The sequence below is a fragment of the Oncorhynchus mykiss genome, chromosome 12 (assembly GCF_013265735.2).
Source record: "Oncorhynchus mykiss isolate Arlee chromosome 12, USDA_OmykA_1.1, whole genome shotgun sequence".
Classification (NCBI taxonomy): Eukaryota; Metazoa; Chordata; class Actinopteri; order Salmoniformes; family Salmonidae; genus Oncorhynchus; species Oncorhynchus mykiss.
In genome coordinates this window covers 29,209,556-29,230,532 of record NC_048576.1, presented here as the reverse complement: position 1 = coordinate 29,230,532, position 20,977 = coordinate 29,209,556, and the positions used below count along the sequence as shown (strand labels likewise).

Below are 20,977 nucleotides of genomic sequence, written 5' to 3'. Positions count from 1 at the left end.
CTTACATGGGCAGAGAATCACTTGGCAGTTAACTTGAATATGTGTCTGTAAATAAATATTGATCATGAAAAGAAGTGGAGGGCACTCAACCAACTTCTTGCTGCCTCCAGTTAAGTAGCCATACCTGCGACATCAGGTGCGCGTGTGGTCTCAATTAAATAGAGTAGGCTAGCCTATGTATACATGGGCTGAGAAGCACGGGACAGTTTTATCTTTCCAAGAAAATGTACTTCCTAAATAGGCCTATGATTATGATATAGTCTACTACATTGCCTAGAAATAGGCCTAAATATTGATTACCCATATTTCTGAAAATCTTCCCACTTCTAAAAAGTAGGCTATAGATATAGAAAGTGCAAGTCTCTCCAACTCTACTCTCTTCAATCTGCACATCTAGCATATTGGCAGATATAGCCCTGTAATACAATATAAGGGCCATGTGAGAATCTCTGGTAATTTAACCTATTTCTCAAGTTATCTTTGCGGATTTGTATTTGCCTATAGGGCGCAAAAAAACCTGGGACCATGGCTGGCAAGTGAGCTGCATCACATACGCCTAAAATAACACTGCAGGAATGCAGTTGGGACCAGTCCTTGCAGGTGGGAGTCGGAGGGATGAAGAAATCGGTCCAGTGCAGACCTCTACTGTGCACCATGACACTGAAGCCTGTAACACTTTAGAGCTGTTTATTATTGTGTCAGTGGGAAAAGTAGGGAATTAGCTAGATAAACTGACAGATCAATAACGTTACATTGACATACTGACTAATAGAACTCTCATTGCACTGAAAAAACGCCAGAATATCAATCTTCAATCGTTTGGCCGATGGTTTTTCACCGTTTGATTCGGATCTAGCTTGATCGATGCAAAAACAAGATCTAATGAGCCAACTTTTGGCCAGCTCTCTTTAACGCTACATATAGCTAGCTATCTGACAGATTACTAGAGGCTAGAGCTGTCCTGGCTGTGGTAGCTACTCACTAGTGTAGGTTATTCATCTACCTCAGTCAAGAGGGGATGAAACATGTCAGTTACAATACTAGCGCAGCAATGCGAATAAACACTAGGTTCATTTTTTCTGTTAACTTCTCTAGGGTAGGGGGCAGCATTTGAAATTTTGGATGAAAAGCATGCCCATATTATACTGCCTTCTACTCAGGCCCAGAAGATAGGGTATGCATATAATTAGTAGATTTGGATAGAAAACACTCAAAAGTTTCAAAAACTGTTAAAATAATGTCTGTGAGTATAACCGAACTGATTTGACAGGCAAAAACCTGAGAAAAATCCATTCAGGAAGTAGGATTGTTGTTGTTGTAGTTTTCTATTCAATGCCATTACAGTATCCATTGACTTAGGACTCAAATTGCAGTTCCTATGCCTTCCACTAGATGTCAATAAACTGGAAGTGTGACATCTTTCTCCAATGACTTCCTAAGACTGAAGTATTTAGTCAGTTATCAGTTACTCCAGATCAAGGCTAGATGGGGCTGAATGGCAACAACTGCAAAGCAACTAATTCATCTCATTGGTTCATGACTGTTCAGTCTTGAATATATATGTAGATATGTATGGTCAAAAGCCTATACCGCTCCAGTGTCTAGCTGGAACTCCACACCCCCGAAGGCCCAACTTCCTGCTTTTATCCTATCACTAACACACTTACCACAGCACAATGAATGGGAAAAGGGGGAGACAAAATCTAAGTTACACTATTAACAAAAGGAATATATCTCAATCAGGTAAATATAAATCAGAAAAGGTACGTACCTAATATTTCAACATATACATTCATATATTTACACACACGGTGCTCTGAATGTTCTGTCTTTTATACATATGTCTATATCAGCTCTAACAGAATGTTTTATTAAACCTTCAAAAGGGACACACACGAACACAATAATGGAATTTTATCAATCAAAGTCATTGACAGGAAAAGTAATTTACTACATCACTTATAGTAGCAGCCTCTCCCCCTCATTTGCTTAATTGGGGGAATGGGATGGAGAAATGGTTTACTATAGGTAGGGTCGGGCTCAACAGGTTCAATGCATCCCAATGGGCATCCTTTTCCCTGTATAATGCACTCCGTTTGACCACAGCCCTATGGCCCTTGAAAAAAAATGTGTGCACTATGTATAGGGAATAGGGTGCCATTTGGGACACAGTCCAGTCCATCTGTTGATGAAGCCACATGAAGTCAATGGCTGCATATCAATTGTCTATCCTTCTCCTCGTGGATATCCAAGCATTGGACAGGTGTAAGTATTGGCTTGAGATACTTTATACCATTATTAAATCCCTGAGATGAGAAGAAATGTGCAAGTCCACACTTAGGGAGAAGGACAATGGATATGCAGCCAATGTTAATGCTGACACAACTTTGAGTCATTAGTAAAGATACAAAAAAGGGTATTCTATAAAAGGGCAAATAACTGACAAGTTGTTGCAGTAGTATGTAAGACAATGGATGCAGAGTATAGGTTAATTATGGACTTTAAAAAATTGTTAACAGCGCCACACTCAGGCAGAACACGGAATGTTATTCTCAGCCAGGCCCGTCATTTCAAAGCAAATTTAATTACATCTTTATTTGTATTTCTAATGTATTCCAAACACAGGTTGTAACCAAATGATCCCAATAATTTTGGTAGTAAACGATGCCCCCTCTGGTATGTTCTGTTGCGAACTGTTTGGGACTCGTTGTTTCCCTATTTAGGACTACTACTCAAATATATTTTACTTAAGTCAGAAACGAAATGAACTGCAATACATTGGTCTAAAATATACTAGCATAACTAGTCTACACAGAACCACCGCGGACCCATAGCAAAATTACAGGCTATAAAACGTGTCCCGGTGCAACATGCTTAGCTCTGTCCACTGGGGCGTGGTTTACGGAGCGCTCTCAGAAGTAAACGCTCCTATCGTATTTCAACCGATCGAGTTCTCACCACACAAGCTTTCCCCGTCATCAATTTGGGCACCGTATAGTAAGAGTAACCCAGCCAACCTATAGACAAAAAAATATCATTCACCATCCCAGGCGCTCCTCCTTGGCTGTTGGTGGGTTAGCTAAAGATAATCTAGCTAGCATTTATGTATGTTTTTTCATGTTAGCCGTGTATTTATGTAATTACGGGTGTTTGGCTACTTCAATTGTATCCCTCGTAGGTCCAAAATGCCTAACATAAAGATATTCAGCGGCAGCTCTCATCCGGACCTTGGCCAGAAAATTGCGGACCGCCTGGGACTTGAACTGGGGAAGGTTGTGACTAAAAAATTCAGCAATCAGGAGACATGGTAGGTTGTGTTTAAGCAATTGAGATTTGACCGAATACCAGTTATATTGCAAGCAAACGTTAGTTATTTTTGACAAATGTGTGAATTTTGTAGTAATTGTTTGCCAACGTTAGATAACGGTGAGTTTAAAGTTAGCCCACATGGCCAATTGAAAGTGCGAGTGAGTGGTCGTTGTTGCTAGCTATAGTAGCTAAGATTAGTTTACCACAAACCGTGATTTGGAGTTTAACGGCGGTTGGCATCTTCTACTGGTACAGGTTTGTATCTAGTTAACTAGTTGTGTTGGCAATTTTAGATTTACCATCAAATGAGACCGGGTAAGGGAAGGAGGCCTCGAACTTCAACTCCCAAAAACCGTTTGGATTGTAGTCGTGGGATGTCATTTCAATGACCTTTCATGGGATCGTCACTTGTTGCCACAATGTCAAACCCCGCCTATTTCTAAAATACATAATCAAATGTGATTTCAAAACTAAACTTAACGTTATGCCTAACCTTACATTAAGACCAAACGGCAAATGTTAACATTTTACGATGTCATTTTTACGATATAGCCGATTTTGACGTTGTGGCTGCTATCTAGTGGAAACCCCTTCGTGGCCCTTTACATGTATAAATGCCTAGCAAGCAGAGCGGGCTAGTTAACCTTCTCCCATTAAACCATTCACAGTGAATCACATACCATTAATTGTCCCTCACGTGTGAATAGTATGCGCTACTTCTGCATGGATGCCGCGTTCACGTGCTATTCGGAACTCAGAAATGTATGGTTTGTTAACTTGCAGTTCGCAGCACGTGTATAATTACAGCCAGTTGGCACGTCTGACATTTCCGAGTTTTTTTGTTGTTGTTCCGACTACTACTTGAACGCTGCACGAGATCATGGCATCATCACCTTTATTCAGGTTGACTGTTGGTGTTTCAAGACAACTGTGAACTTGTACTTCAGGACGGAATGTAGGAACTCTAGAAAGATGCCACGTTCAAAACAACTGTAAACTCAGAAAAATACGAGGTCAAATCATGACGTCAGTGATCTTCGTGTCGGAAATGCAGAGCTCTGCAAATAGTTTCCGAGTTGGATGAACGTTAAAATCGTTTTTTTCCGAGTTCCCAGTGTTGAACGCACTGAAGTCTGAGATATCAGAGTTCCCAGTTTTGAACACGGCAAGAGGCCAGAGTTTCCGATTTGAATGACCTTTAAACGATTTTCCCCCCAGTTTTCCGAGTTCCAGTTGTCTTGAATGCTCTGAAGTCGTAGATTTCCGAGGTCCCAGTTGTTTTGAAAGCGGCATTTGGCTAGCTAATTTTACATCCTCCAAGTAGTGGGAATCTTTTTTTACTTAATTGACTTCTAGCCAATTTGTCAGGCTAAAAGCTTCTAATTGTATTACTCTACAACCTTTTGATGCTAGCACTCACACTGACCCTCTAGCAGTAGGTGAAGTTGGTAGGCGATGTACTCAGTTGCAACAAATTATTTTCCATCCATCACAGGAGTTCAGTCTTATCAAACTAATTTAAATTATTTTCATATAACCATATTAGTACTTCTGAGTTGTACTGTGTTTTTACTAGTGTTGTAAAATGATCCTGTTTGACAGTAGACATGGGACTTGCTTGCTTGTTGCAGGGTATAAGTAGCAGGTGCCTTTGACATGTGAAAAGCTTAAGAATATTGTTTATCTGGAGGTTTGTAATAATAGCCCTCATCCTGAGTGTTGACATCCATAGGGTTCTTCAATATCCTCTGTTTCTTTTTCAAGTTATGTTGTCGGTATAATGTTAGATCACAGATTAGTTGGTAGTGCAGAAATGTATAACTGTGAATATACAGAACATTCATTCGTTGCGTTGTATCCATTGACCTGGAAGCCCATGATTCTATGATCTTATTGTTCTCTACCTGTTATGGGCCTGTCACCATGTACTGTCTGACACCACATGATTTACTCCTGCAGCGTGGAGATTGGGGAGAGTGTCAGAGGAGAGGATGTCTACATTGTCCAGAGTGGTTGTGGTGAGATTAACGATAACTTAATGGAGCTCCTCATCATGATCAATGCCTGTAAGATTGCCTCTGCCTCACGAGTCACGGCTGTCATCCCCTGTTTCCCATATGCAAGACAAGACAAGAAGGACAAGGTGGGGGTGAGGGAAACTTAAATCGTTTGTTCTTTATTCACAGCACTAACACACTACACCAGGGGTTCCCAAACTTTTTTTGGCCCACGACCCCATTTTGATGTCTAAAAATTCTCACGGACCCAACCATGTGGACATTTTTGTTGTTGTAATTAACTGCCAATGTTAACTTTTAATTTTATTTGGGGCAATGGCAGTCAATTGAAAAACATTCTAATACTATTTCTGATTGTCTTCTCAACTTATCACATACTTTTAATATGGGGCTATGACAGTCATTTGCAAATTAGTCTGATGTCTCTTCTCACTGCCACTAATGAGATGGGTGTGCATGTCGCGTCAGGGTGTGTGGTCAAAAGTGCGCACCTAAACTCTGCTGTCACATCCAACCTGGATCTATATTTGGTTTTAATGCAGACAAGATCACTGAATCCAGCTTCACACAGATATGAGCTGGCGAAGGGTACCGTGAGTTGTAGTGCTTAGAGGGAGACTGCAGGTTATTCCCTTTGAGTCGGGAACAAAAACGCCTCCGTTGTCTGCAGCATTCGGTCACATGACTGCTTGATCAGCTGTTTGATTTCACTTACCGGCATGTCAACTGAGTCAGGATTGGGAAGTAGGTCAGAAAGTGCTCTTCCAAGTGTGGGACACTTACTGATTCTGTTTTCTGTTAGAAACATGCACAGCTGAGGAAAGGTGTCATGGTTCACTTTGGAAAGACTCTCCAATAAGAATTCTATCCTCTGAATCCACTGATTCACTCATCTGTAAAATGTTTTTGTATTTCCCCTCCGTGCTTGCGTTCAGTTTCCCAAATATGTCTGTTACATGACAGCAGTTCATCTCTCAATGCGAAAAAATCTTTCCAACACTCCCTCTCGATAACTGCCACGCCTTGGTGTGAAATTGAACATTGTCATGCTCTGATCCCATATTTCCACATAGTTTTGCAAACAGGTGTGTGCAGTGGATGTAGTTTACAATCAAAGTTACCTGCTGCAATTTATCTCAGTGTTCTGTGCTCAGCTCTTTTGCCGCCAGTTGCTCTCAGTATATCCATATGGGAGAGGGAGACATTCATAACTAGAGTGCAGAGGCTTGCCCTGCCCCGCCATAGATTGAGCCCCATCTGTGCAAAAGTCCACCGTTTGAGCCCATGGAATTTGTTTTTCGTCAATATGGCCACGCAGCACACTGAACATCTCCTCTGCCGTTTTATGCTCTTGAATCGTGAGACCGAGCAATCGGTCCTGGTAAATAGCATTCCCTGACGTGTGTAGCGAACAAAAGTCAGTACATGGGCATCTCGGCCCTCACAGCTAATGTCCATTTGGAGAGCATAAGCTGGGGAGTTTGTCATTCAGTCAGTTTTCTTTTGATTGCTAGCAATAGCATTAATTCTTAGTTTAACAGTGTTATCTGACAAAGGTATTGATGTGAGTTTCTGCACCTCTGCCTCCCAACACATTGTTTTCACTATATCAATTGCGTCCTGTGACATGAACGTCTCTGCAATAGTGTGTGGTTTCATAGCGTAGCGGGCCTAGCAATTCACAGTGGGAATGAAATTCTCCCGCGACCCCATTTTTAATATCAGGAGACCGCAAATGGGGCTCGTAACCCCTAGTTTGGGAACCGCTGCTCTGCACTATCAATATCAATCGGTGAGTGATTTGATTGATCTCAGCAAATATTTGACTGCTTTTCAAAAATGCCCTGTTGGACGAACCACTTTGGTTGAATGGACTAACTAGGGTTGCACATTTTGGGGAATATTGAGGTGGAAACTTTCTATGGGAATTAATGGAAATATATGCAAATTAATACCATTTAGGTGTTTTTTGCATTGCATACATTTACCATTATTATATGGAAACAGAAACATAAGGTAAAAGGTTTATCATAAGTAGACATAATTGCAAATGATTAAATCCTTCCAATAGAAAAAAAATGCTATGAATTGAACTTTAATTAAATGAGTTGACTCTTCACATGGGATGATTTCACAGAACATCAAAAGAAAGGGAATATTGAATGATCCCAATGATTCAAATGATTCATTGCATCTCCCAAAAATGTTTTCAATGTGCTGTAAAATGAAAACCAAAGCTTTAGTTTTTACTGTCTTCCTCTGAGGCTTCCATGTCTTCTCCCTGGACCTCCTCAATGTCCAACTCTTGAACATCAGACTCTGAGTCCTCATCTTCACTGTCACTTTCCAACCTTTTTGAGAATGGCTCATTATCTGGCTCAAATTTGCCTGGATGGCTACCAATTTTTCTATCCTTGTATTGGTCAACCAGGTGCGTGCTTTGGTGTGTGTGTTCCCAAACAAGAACCAGTTGCGCTCTGAGGCGGCTGATGTTGGTGTGATTTGGAGGATGATGGAGGCAACAGGGGAAGAGCCTCCGATCCACAAAGTCCCTTCCACCAGGTGGCTGATGAGATATGTTGGCACGACTGCTATATTGCATCTCCATCCAAAAGCCCTTGCTTGGAAGTGTACTTCGCCAGACTGCCAAGAACCTTGCCCTCATCCAGGCCAAGGTGGAGAGACACAGTAGTGATGACACCATAGGCCTTGTTGATCCTTGCACCAGACAGGATGCTCTTGCCAGCATACTTGGGGTCCAACATGTACGTTGCGGCGTGTATGGGCTTCAGGCAGAAGTCTTCACACTTTTTGATGTATCTCAGAACTGCAGTTTCCTCTGCTTGGAGCAACAGTGAAGTGGGCAGGGCAGTACAGATTTCTTCTCTTACATCTGCAAGTAGAGTCTGAACATCAGACAGTATGGCATTGTCTCTCTCAATCTGTTCAATGGCTAACTGCTATAGGTTTCAGGTTGCTTACCACTCTCTCCCAAAATACATCATCCAGGAGGGTCTTCTTGATGGCAGACTGTGATATGGCCATTTCTTGGAGAGACTCCTTCCCCTCCGGGAGACTGTCAAACATTTAATTATTGTAGTTAATTATTCCTTCCCCATGAACATTTGACCACCCATCAGAGATGATTGCAAAACAATCTGCTTTCTCTATGATTTGCTTGACCTTCACTTTAACTCTGCATCCAGAAAATGAGTAGATAAAGCATGTCTGGTTGGAGGGGTGTATGCTGGGTGAAGAACATTCAGAAATCTCTTCCAATACACATTGCCTGTGAGCATCAGAGGTGAACCAGTTGCATACGCAGCTCGAACAAGACATTCATCAGCATTTCTGACTACGTTCCTCTATTGAGTCCAAAAAACTTCTGATTCCAGGAAGACCATGAGCTGTTATTGATACGGTGTCTGATTCATCATTTTCACTTCAAATAGAAGTAGAGGGACTCTTGTCAGAGGTTGCTTGTTGTGAGAGCTGAGGGAACTTTATGCACATGGCCAGATGATTCTGCATCTTTGTTGCATTCTTCACATGATTTGGCTCAGTATTTGCAAACGTACACAGCTTTTCCTTCTACATTAGCTGCAGTGAAAAGTCTCCACAAATCAGATAGTGCCTGTGGCATTTTCCTGTAAAGATTAGGAAAAAAATGAGCAAAAAAGTAATAATATAACTCGATGTACAGAAATAGTTTAGCAGTTTGATTAAACAACTCCTTTCTAAGATATTTTTTTGAATGAAGCATGTATGGAAACAGTTGAATTAACACTTCAGTTAGCAGGCTAGCTAAAACCATGGTAGAAAAAACTAACTAGCAAAAATGAGCAAGTTAGAAATTATTTTAACACTTTGCTGTAGGCTACTATTTACTTGTTAACAAAAAATGTGATATAAAATATATTCACCCCACCCAGTATTGTAATCAAAACTGACCAGAAAGCATGTAAGTCCTTGGCTCAGACAGTGTAGTAGTGTGGGCTAAATAGCATCTCATTAGTGTGCAAGATCTTGAGAATCAGCTGTACATGTGATGGAAGAGTGCACTGTGCATGCAGAGGGTTACAATTCCATTGAATTGGGGATAGTTTAACTAAAATATGCCACAAGACCTAGAATTAACTTGTGTGCTGCACAACAAATGGTTCACTGTTATAAGCTAATTATTTTGATGAATTTAAGCAACATTTCCAAAATTCCAGTGCTTAACTTCCCCATGAGAAATTTCTGGAAATTTACCGGAAAGTTTCCGACCCTTTACAACCCTACTGACAAAGCTAATTCAGAAAGGAGGTGGGTATTCCTCCTTTTTAATATTTAAAAAATATAGAATTACAGCGGCTCAATGGTCCTTCAGGCATTGTATAAGCATAGAGGTTAACAATGTTCTTCTTCACAGAGTCGGGCACCCATCTCTGCAAAGCTGGTGGCCAACATGTTGTCAGTGTCAGGAGCCAATCACATTATCACCATGGACCTGCATGCCTCGCAGATACAGGTGAGCAATCTGGCACATTAGTTGTCTCATTCCATCAGTATATTGCAGTCACTGGTGTAGGATTCACAAGTAAGATGTACAAACTATTCATTAGACTATACTTGTGTTACATACTATAATGAGCCACATTACATTTTCTCCAAAAAGCTGTTGCAAGTAAGGAAGTTTGAGGACACTGACTAATGATCCTGTATCTTATCATGATTTTGCTCTCTGTACGCCTCTGTAGGGGTTCTTTGATATCCCTGTGGACAATCTTTACGCTGAGCCAGCTGTGCTGAAATGGATAAAAGAGAACATCAATGAGTGGAAGAATTGCACCATTGTGTCTCCTGATGCCGGAGGAGCAAAAAGGTAAAGCAGGTACCAATGGGCCTACAGATGCTTCATCAATTCAAAGGGACAGATTTTAGTTGTTAGAAATATCAGCATGTTGAAAGGATGATTGTGGATCAATTCATTAACGTGTTTGTTACTTTCACCTCGTTCATTATTACAACCATTATTACAACAATCTTTTTGATACTGTCATTAATGCATGTGTTTGTAATTTGCAATTTATCATATATTAAGAAACCGGTTTATAATTCTATGTTAATTGTAATGTGATGTAACTTTGTGGAATAATTGACATCATCTGTAGTACCATAACCTCACCAATCTGTGGATTCCCCTTGCAGGGTCACCTCTATAGCAGACAGGCTGAATGTGGACTTCGCTCTCATCCACAAAGAGCGAAAGAAGGCTAACGAGGTGGACCGCATGGTCCTGGTGGGGGACGTGAAGGACAGAGTGGCCATCTTGGTTGATGACATGGCAGACACCTGCGGCACCATCTGCCATGCTGCAGATAAGTGAGTCACTACTGTGTTTTAGCTGCATAGATCTTTACAGAGCAGAGACTGAATATTCAATCTTTAAATGTACAATCGATACTGACAAACTATTACATTTGTTTAGGGAACAGTCTCTGAAAATATAAATTGGATAGCAAGGTTGTTTACAAACAAAAGGGGGTGAATTCGATCTATTTTAGTTTCCTATTTTGTTTGTCTTTTTTTCCTTCTGGACATCCAGGCTCGTCTCTGCTGGAGCTACAAAGGTCTACGCTATCCTGACCCATGGGATCTTTTCAGGCCCTGCCATCACCCGCATTAACAATGCCTGTTTTGAGGCTGTGGTTGTCACGAATACCATCCCACAGGAGGACAAGATGAAACACTGTTCAAAAATACAGGTCAGAATAGGGCTGGGCGATATGGAGATTCGCAATATATATTTTTTTGTACAATTAAAGGTAAAAGACACTGCATGTCAAACTGTCAGCAATAATCTAATGAATTCAGGGCTTGTGAAATTATACCTAGGCTAAAATATAAGCCTTCCACAACCATAAGACCCACTAATAATTAGTGCTCAGTGACTAACTGAAATGTAGATTATTTTTTGTTTGTTTTTTAAACAACTGACAGACGTTGACTCAATTTGTTTGAGTTCCATTTCAATTGTTTTTTTTCCTTCTGAGCTCAAGGCGCACGTTGCACAGTTTCTCTACAGATAAATCAGATCCATCTTGAACTGTGTGATGTAGTAGGGAGTTGTAATTTCCAACAGGCCAATATTCTACATACAGTACCAGTCAAAGGTTTTTCTCTATTTGGACTATTTTCTACATTGTAGAATGATAGTGACGACATCAAAACTATGAAATAACACATGGAATCAAGTCGTAACCAAAAAGTGTTAAAATATTTTAGATTCTTCTAAATAACCACCCGTTGCCTTGATGACAGCTTAGCACACTCTTGGTATTCTCTCAACCAGCTTCACCTGGAATGCTTTTCCAACAGTCTTGAAGGAGTTCCCACATATGCTGAGCACTTGTTGGCTGCTTTTCCTTTAATCTGCGGTCCAACTAATTCCAAACCATCTCAATTGGGTTGAGGTTGTGGAGGCCAGGTCATCTGATGCAGCACTCCATCACTCTCCTTCTTGGTCAGATAGCCCTTACACTGCCTGGAGATGTGTTGGGTTATTGTTTTGTTGAAAAACAAATTATAGTCCCACTAAGCACAAACCAGATGGGGTGGCGTATCGCTGTGGTAGCCATGCTGGTTAAGTGTGCTTTGAATTCTAAATAAATCAATGACAGTGTCGACCGATTAATCGAAATGGCCGATTATAATTCGGGCCGATTTCAAGTTTTCATAACAATCGGTAATCAGCGTTTTTGGATGCCGATTATGGCCAATTATATTGCAATCCACGAGGAGACTGCGTGGCAGGCTGACCACCTGTTATGCAAGTGCAGGCAGCAAGGAGCTGTGGTAAGTTGCTAGCTTGCATTTAAACGTATCTTATATAAAATGTTTTTAAAAATCTGTCTTAACATAATCACTAGTTAACTACACATGGTTGACGATATTACTAGTTTAATTAGCTTGTCCTGTGTTGCATATAATCAATGCGTTGCCTGAAATTGTGTCACTTCTCTTGCGTTCATTGTAAGCAGAGTCCGGGTATATGCAGCAGTTTGGTTCGTTGCGAACTGTGTGAAGACCATTTCTTCCTAACAAAGACCGTAATTCATTTGCCAGAATTTTACATAATTATGACATAACATTGAAGGTTGTGCAGTGTAACAGCAATATTTAGACCTAGGGTTGCCACCCGTTCAATAAAATACGGAACTGTTCCGTATTTCACTGCATGAATGAACGTTTTGTTTTCAAAATGATAGTTTACGGATTTGACCATATTAATGACCCAAGGCTCGTGTTTATTATATTATAATTAAGTCTATGATTTGATAGAGCAGTCTGACTGAGGTGGTGGTAGGCAGCGGCAAGGCTCGTATGCATCCATTCAAACCGCACTTTCCTCCGTTTGCCAGCAGCTTTTTGCAATGCTTGAAGCACAGTGCTGTTTATGACTTCAAGCCCATCATCTCCCGAGATTAGGCTGGCAATACTATAGTGCCTATAAGAACATCGAATAGTCAAAGGTCTATGAAACACAAATGGCATAGAGAGAAATTGTCCTATAATAACTACAACTCTAAACTTCTTAACGGGGAATAAGCTTTCATATGTTCTGAGCAAGGAACTTAAACGTTTGCTTTTTCAAATGGCACATATTTCACTTTTACTTTTTGCATTATTATATTATATTACTTTTTGCACTTTTTAGTTTTTGCATTATTTAAACCAAATTGAACGTTTCATTATATGAGACTAAATGGATTTGATGTATTAAGTTAAAATAAGTGTTCATTAAGTTTTGTTGTAATTGTCATTATTACAAATATATACAGTTGAAGTCAAAGTTTACATACACCTTAGCCAAATACATTTAACTCAGTTTTTCACAATTCCTGACATTTTAATCCTAGTAAAAATTCCCTGTTTTAGGTCAGTTAGGATCACCACTTTATTTTAAGAATGTGAATTGTCAGAATAATAGAGAATTATTTCTTTCATCACATTCCCAGTGGGTCAGAAGTTTACATGCTACCAAATACTAATTGAGTGTATTGCCTTTTAAATTGTTTAGCCTTCCACAAGCTTCCCACAATAAGTTGGGTATATTTTGGCCTGTTCCTCCTGACAGAGCTAGTGTAACTGAGTCAGGTTTGTAGGCCTCCTTGCTCGCACATGCTTTTTCAGTTCTGCCCACACATTTTCTATGGGATTGAGGTCAGGGCTTTGTGATGGCCACTCCAATACCTTGACTTTGTTGTCCTTAAGCCATTTTGCCACATCTTTGGATGTATGCTTGGGGTCATTGTCCATTTGGAAGACCCATTTGCGAACAAGCTTTAACTGATGTCTTGAGATGTTGCTTCAATATACCCACATCATTTTCCTACCTCATGATGCCATCTATTTTGTGAAGTGTGCCAGTCCCTCCTGTAGCAGAGCAACCCCACAACATGATCCTGCCACCCCCGTGCTTCACGGTTGGGTTGCAAGCTTCCCCCTTTTCCCTCCGAACATAATGATGGCCAAACAGTTCTATTTGTTTCATCAGACCAGAGGACGTTTCTCCAAAACGTATGATCTTTGTACCCATGTGCAGTTGCAAACCGTAGTGTGGCTTTTTTTCATGACGGTTTTGGAGTAGTGGCTTCTTCCTAGCTGAGCGGCCTTTCAGGTTATGTTGATATAGGACTTGTTTTACTGTGGATATAGATACCTTTGTACCCGTTTCCTCCAGCATCTTCACAAGGTCCTTTACTGTTACTCTGGGAGTCATTTGCACATTTCGCACCAAAGTACATTCATCTCTAGGAGACAGAATGCGTCTCCTTCCTGAGCAGTATGACGGCTGCGTGGTCCCATGGTGTTTATACTTGCGTACTATTGTTTGTACAGATGAACGTGGTACCTTCAGGCGTTTGGAAATTGCTCCCAAGGATGAACCAGACTTGTGGAGGTCTACAATGTTTTTTCTGAGGTCTTGGCTGATTTCTTTTGATTAATCGGCCATTCCAATTAATCGGTCAACCTCTGTGGTTTCCAGTTTGCATAGTATCCAGTGTAGTTATTTGAGGGCCGTCGTGGTATCGGCTTGAGGGGGAATATACACGGCTGTGACTATAACCGAAGATAATTCTCTTGGCAGTAGCTCTATAGAGATGAGATGACTCAGAATGGGGAAAAAGTCATCAAATAAAACATAATTTACATAACTGAAATATTTTATTAATGTGATTAAATTAAGTGATAAGCAATCACTACCATCATGGGACTTTAATTGTTTTTTATTCTGTGTTACAGCATTCAATCAAACTGATTATTTACATCATCGTACCGACCTCGAAGCACTAATAGCTCAGCAGTACTACTAATAATTTAATTATTTTATCAAAATAGGTTAACTTGCTTTTTTCCCCCCAATAATCACTGATCTGGCTTTCAAGTCTGAAAATGGCTTTTGGTTACAAATTTAACCAGAACAATGCACATTCACTAATAATGACCAACTTAGCAGGCAGTATAGAAAATGAACACGGGCCTCATAAACATCTCTCAAGCACAAGCCCATGTGCTAGGAAGTAGCCAGCTAATCTTTATATTTAAAGTCTAGCTAATTTGGATCAATTTGCTTGCTAACAAGGTAGAACAGTTGAATAATTAACACACCCTTCTGTCAGTCTCCAACTGTTTGAACAGCATGACAGACTATCCACTTTGTTCAGATGTTGAATTCAAGTGCCTACCTTATTTCTCAGAATGAGAACGAGTTGCCAATTCCTTATATAATTGTTTATGCTCATTGCACATTTTAGAAAATAAGTCTGGCTAAAATGCTGCTAGGGGTAACCCGCACTTGACAAACTGAGCATTCATTTTCCAGACTCAATATTCATTGATACTCCTGTTTTTCCAGTGTCTGCTCATCGAGGAATTTGAGGAGTTGAGAGACAACCTTTCCAATTATACCCTTTTTAAGTTCTTGTCTATTACAGTAAAATAATTTCTCAATGTGTTTTGGTGTCCAAATGACCGATTCTGTTGGACCAAACCTCAAATGTAAATTGAAACCTTCTGACAAGTGGTTTTCTTTCATCTTTGTTGTGCATGGAAGGGTGTGTGTGATAATAGGAATGTGCACCATCGCAGAAGTGAAAGCGACAAGACCATATAGACATGAGAACAAGTGGGCTTAAGCGCTTATACATGAGAATTTTTTAAAATAGAGATTCTTGTGATGTAGGTGTTTGGAATATCGCGCTAAAACATAATTAATTTGCTAAATCGCCCAGCCCTAGGTGGGAATCCCTGCCTCAGCACCTAACGCTTTACTTGTTGTTGCAGGGTTTAGATCACTTCGGGAATTTAAACATAATATTTTCTAAAATAATTCAATTGTAGTTCATTTTCTGAGCTGTAAGAAGTTCACTGAAAGTGGCTGAACTTTGGACAAATGTTTTGCTTTCACAAATAGCAGATCACATGACACCAGTACAGAGCACACATACCAACCTCCCTCCACTCCATAGCAACCTCTTTAAACAATGTCCAATGATTATCTAAGCAGCAGGCTGTCAATCTTAATTTCCATGGCTCAGCATGTTGCCTTAACTACAGTATCTGCTTGATGAATTCTTACTGTGTATTGCATTGTCCTCGTCTCTTTACTGTGTTGAAACTATGCTACAGTGTCTTCAGAAAGTACTCCGACCCCTTGACTTTTTCCACATTTTGTTACGTTACAGCCTTATTCTAAAATAGGATTGAAATAATTATCTACACACAATACCCCATAATAACAAAGCGAAAACAACAGGTTTTTAGAAATGTTTTCAAATGTATTAAAATTAGAAACAGAATTTTGTTTTCAGACCCATTGCTATGAGATTTGAAATTGAGCTCTGGTGCATCCTGTTTACATTGATCATCCTTTGTTTCTACAACTTGATTGGTCCACCTGTGGTAAATTCAATTGATTGGACATCATTTGGAAAGGCACACACCTGTCTATATAAGGTCCCACAGTTGACAGTGCATATCAGAGCAAACACTTTCCAGAAGGACAACCATCTATGCAGCACTCCACCAATCAGGCCTTTATGGTAGTGGCCAGACGGAAGCCACTCCTCAGTAAAAGGCACAAGACATCCCGCTTGGAGTTTGCCAAAAGGAACCTAAAGACACTCGGACCATAAGAAACAAGATTCTCTGGTCTGATGAAACCAAGATTGAACTCTTTGGCCTGAATGCCAAGCGTCTGGAGGAAACCTGGCACCATCCCTGTGGTGAAGCGTGGTGGTGGCAGCATGCTGTGGGGATGTTTTTCAGTGGCAGAGACTGGGAGACTAGTCAGGCTCGAGGCAAAGGTGAATGGAGCAAAGTACAGAGATCCTTGATGAAAACCTACTCCAGAGTGCTCAGGACCTCAGACTGGGGTGAAGGTTCATCTTCCAATAGGACAACGACCCTAAGCACACAGCCACGCAGGAGTGGCTTTGGGACAAGTCTCTGAATGTCCTTGAGTAGCCTGGGCTTGAACCTGATCAAACATCTCTGGAGAGACTTGAAAATAGCTGTGAGCTCCCCATCCAACCTGACAGAGCTTGAGAGGATCTGCACAGAATAATGGGAGAAACTGCCCAGATACAGGTGTGCCAAGCTTGTAGCGTCATACCCCAAAATACTTGAGGCTGTAATCTTTGCCAAAGGTGCTTCAACAAAGTACTGAGTAAAGAGTCTGAATACTAATGTAAATATGATATATCAGGTTTACTTAGCAAAAATTTCAACCTATTTTTGCTTTGTCATTATGGGGCATTGTGTGTAGATTTTAATGAGTTGGACTATTTGCTATCCATTTTAGAGTAAGGCTGTAACATAACAAAATGGGGGGAAAAGTCAAGTGGTATATTACACACATACTGGTGTTTAGTTGACCAATTGTTTTATCTTTGGCGGTTTGAAGTTATCTGTGAGGCAATATTCAAGAAGTCTGAGTGCGATTCTGGTTTGTTAATTAGTTTTCTCATTTCAGGTTATTGACATCTCCATGATCTTGGCAGAGGCTATTCGCCGGACACACAACGGGGAGTCTGTGTCGTATCTCTTCAGCCATGTTCCCTTGTAACAAGGTGAACCTGGTGAACCTGTACCAAAGGAGGGATGTCTGGAGCACCACAATCACAGCCCATTCATTAATTTCCTGTCAAGAGAAGGGATGGAAGTAGTTAGTAAATACTCCTACCGTGGGGTAGGCTACTTTTTCCAATATTCTGTTATTGCACTGGCTATGTACAGGTTTGACCTTTTTGACTTGTCAAATGCAGATTTGAGTTACTTGGTGTAATAATATGCCAGGTTGTTGTTACATATAAGCATTGTCTATTGTAAGATTGAAAGTTGTAGTTTACATTGCTGCTGATGCCCATTTGAGAGAAACGCTCCAAGATGGCTAGTTCTGTTTTATGAGCTTGTTTGTTTTTTGTCACTGATATTTTTTTATATTGGGGGGACTTGAAATGTGAAGCTACCCACTTGCATTTCCTAGACAGTATTTTTAATTTTACGACAAAGGTGCTTTTGGCACAGTTGTTCAATAATAAAGCAGTGTGTATTGTTTACATCCTTGCTTTAGTTAAGCTAGTCTTCAGTTGTCTTTATGCTAAATAAGCTTGTTTTTCATGAGATATTCTAGGAAGCGCTTGCTGTTCACAATTCCGTTAGTGTCCTTAATTCTATGCCTTGGCATGTTGATACCATGATTTAAATATTTAGTTGCATGGTTTTATGTAATTGTAATCAAAGCATCACTTGCTGTGCGAACACACTGTACAAAACATTAGGAACACCTTTGCAGTCAATTTGTCTGGGTGTGGACTGTATAAGGTGTGAAGTGTTCCACAGGGATGCTGGCCCATGTGTGAAGTTTGGCTGGATGTTCTTTAGGTGGTGGACTATTCTTGATACACACGGGACGCTGCTAAGTGTGAAAAACGCAGCAGCGTTGCAGTTCTTGACTCAAACCGGTGCATCTGGCACCTACTACCATACCCCATTCAAAGGCACTCAAATATTTTGGTCTTGCCCAATCACCCTCTGAATGGCACACAAGCCATGTCTCAAGGCTTAAAAATCCATGAACCTGTGTCCTCCCCTTCAGCTACACTGATTTTGAAGTGGATTTAACAGGTGATCTCAAGAAGAACTAGCTTTCACCTGGCAAGTATGTCACAGGTGTCAAACTCATTCCATGAGGGCAAAGTGTCTGCTGGTTTTCGCTCGTCCCTTGTAATTGATGAATTAAGGTCACTAATTGGCAAGGAACTTTCCACACCTGGTTATCTAGGGATTCATTGAAAGGAAACCGTAAACCTGCGGACACTAGGCTCTCCGTGGAATCAATTTGAAACCCCCTAATCTGTCATAGAAAGATTTTGTACACCGTGTATACCTAATGAATGTGATTCAATGTCTCGTGCACATCTGCCATATTTTATTCGTCAAGCAATAAGGCCTTTAATGCATGGAGCTTCTAATGTTGCTGTCATATTAATTTAGCTTTACTAACCCAAGTGGTTTTGCGAGGTATTGGAAAGTTCAAATTATTAAAGGAACTTCAGCGCTCAAACTCGGGAAGCCTTCGGGCACTCGCTGCTTGGGGTAGCATGCGCCCCTTCAACTTCAGTTCAGTCTTCGTCCATTTAGAAAACGACTGCTTGCGCAGCTCAAAATCCTGTGTATGTGTAAGGCCTAATATTTTCTCTTTTTGATTGATTATAAAGTGTTGTCAGCCATATAACTCTCAAACACGACTATCTGCTTTAATAACTGGTAAGCGCAATACACTGCAAGGCCGTTATACCCCAGAATCAAATCTTTATGATGTTTTTACTGTTTAAATTAGTCTGATTTTTGAGCTGAAACTAACTCCCTTTAAAACCCAGTCAACTCTAAGAAAGACATCTGCAGATTGATTTGAGGATCCTTGTTGCCTTACGTGGAAAATGTGCAGGATTTAACATTGCTTCCATGATATGAGAGATCCTGCCCTCCACAACATGGATACTTGAAATGGATTTATTGGGTTATGATCTTGGAACAATAAAATGATATCTGTAAGTTTGAATCGTTTTCATTATTTGTTTTTTTTTCTATGCAATTCAAAGTGAAACTATGATTGGGGATCTTGTCAGTCAGCAGAGATCAGTCTAAAGTTGCTGTTTTTATATGTATGCATTATATTCCTTTGCTGTAATAAACCATTTATTTTGGGGTAGATGCACCACACAAAAATGGAACAATCTGTAAGGGGGGGGGGGGGGGGGGGGGGGGGGGGGGACGTTGGCTGACTCCGGTTGTCTACCGTTATCAACTGGTCTTGTGTGGTGAGGAGTATCAAATAATGGCTATCAAACACAAACACTGTTTTTACTAATGGTGCCATATATTTGATTGTTATACATATAAAAAGTGTAGCTAGCAATTTCTATTGTTCGAATAGGAGAATGTGTGTATAATTAATTACAGTTGAAGTCTGAGGTTTACGTACAGTTATGTTGGCGTCATTTAAAATTAGTTTTTCCAACCACTCCACAAATTTCTTGTTATCAAACTACAGTTTTGGCAAGTTGGTTAGGATATCTACTTTTTGCATGACCCAAGTCATTTTTCCAACAATTGTTTACAGACAGATTATTTCACAATTCCAGTGGGTCAGAAGTTTACATACACTAAGATGGCTGTGCCTTTTTTTTTTTTTTTTTTTTTTTTACCTCTTGGAAAATTACAGAAAAAGGATGCTATTGCTTTAGAAGCTTCTGATAGGCTAATTGACATCATTTGAGTCAATTGGAGGTGTACCTGTGGCCTTTGTGCCTCTTTGCTTGACATCATGGGGAAATCAGCCAAGACCTCAAAAAATATTGGGGACATCCCAGAAGTCTGATTCATCCCTGGGAGCAATTTTCAAATGCCTGAAGATACCACGTTCATCTGTACAAGCAATAGTACGCAAGTATAAACACCATTGGACCATGCAGCCGTCATACCACTCAGGAAGGACACACGTTCTGTCTCCTAGAGATTGAACATACTTTGGTGCTAAGAGTGCAAATCAGAACAAGAGCAAATAACCTTGTGAAGATGCTGGAGGAAACGGGTACAAATGTATCTATATCCACAGTAAAACGAGTCCTATATCGACAACCTAAGAGGCCGCTCAGCAAGGAAGAAGCCACTGCTCCAAAACCGCCATAAAAAAGCCAGACGACGGTTTGCAACTGCACATGGGGACAAAGATCATAATTTTTTGGAGAAATGTCCTCTGGTCTGATGAAACACAAATAGAACTGTTTGGCCATAATGACCATTGTTATGTTTGGAGGAAAAGGGGGGACGCTTGTAAGCTGAAGAACACCATCCCAACCGTGAAGCACAGGGGTGGCGGGATGATGTTGTGGGTGTGCTTTGCTGCAAGAGAGACTGGTGCACTTCACAAAATAGATGGCTTCATGAGGTAGGAAAATTATGTGGATATATTGATGCAACATCTCAAGACATCAGTCAAGAAGTTAAAGCTTGGTCACAAATGGGTCTTCCAAATGGACAATGACCCCAAGCATACTTCCAAAGTTGTGGCAAAATGGTTTAAGGACAACAAAGTC

General features: G+C 40.4%; 1 protein-coding gene across 5 annotated transcripts; it reads left to right on the top strand.

The window, feature by feature from the left end:
• Positions 1-2,872: 2,872 nt before the first annotated feature.
• Positions 2,873-19,530, top strand: LOC110537373 (ribose-phosphate pyrophosphokinase 1). 5 transcript variants are annotated; one of them, XM_021623370.2, is made up of 8 exons: positions 2,873-3,070; positions 3,179-3,307; positions 5,269-5,458; positions 9,742-9,840; positions 10,070-10,194; positions 10,521-10,694; positions 10,918-11,077; positions 17,350-19,530. In XM_021623370.2, the coding sequence occupies exons 2-8, from the start codon at positions 3,186-3,188 to the stop codon at positions 17,440-17,442; spliced, it is 963 nt and encodes a 320-aa protein (XP_021479045.1). In that variant the 5' UTR covers positions 2,873-3,070; positions 3,179-3,185; the 3' UTR covers positions 17,443-19,530. The 5 variants fall into 5 exon arrangements, with proteins under 5 accessions (XP_021479045.1, XP_021479046.1, XP_021479048.1 ...); XM_021623371.2 differs by having other exon boundaries at positions 2,873-3,307; positions 5,269-5,452; XM_036937353.1 differs by lacking the exons at positions 2,873-3,070; positions 3,179-3,307 and adding an exon at positions 4,243-4,264 and having other exon boundaries at positions 5,269-5,452.
• The last annotated feature ends 1,447 nt before the right edge of the window (positions 19,531-20,977 follow it).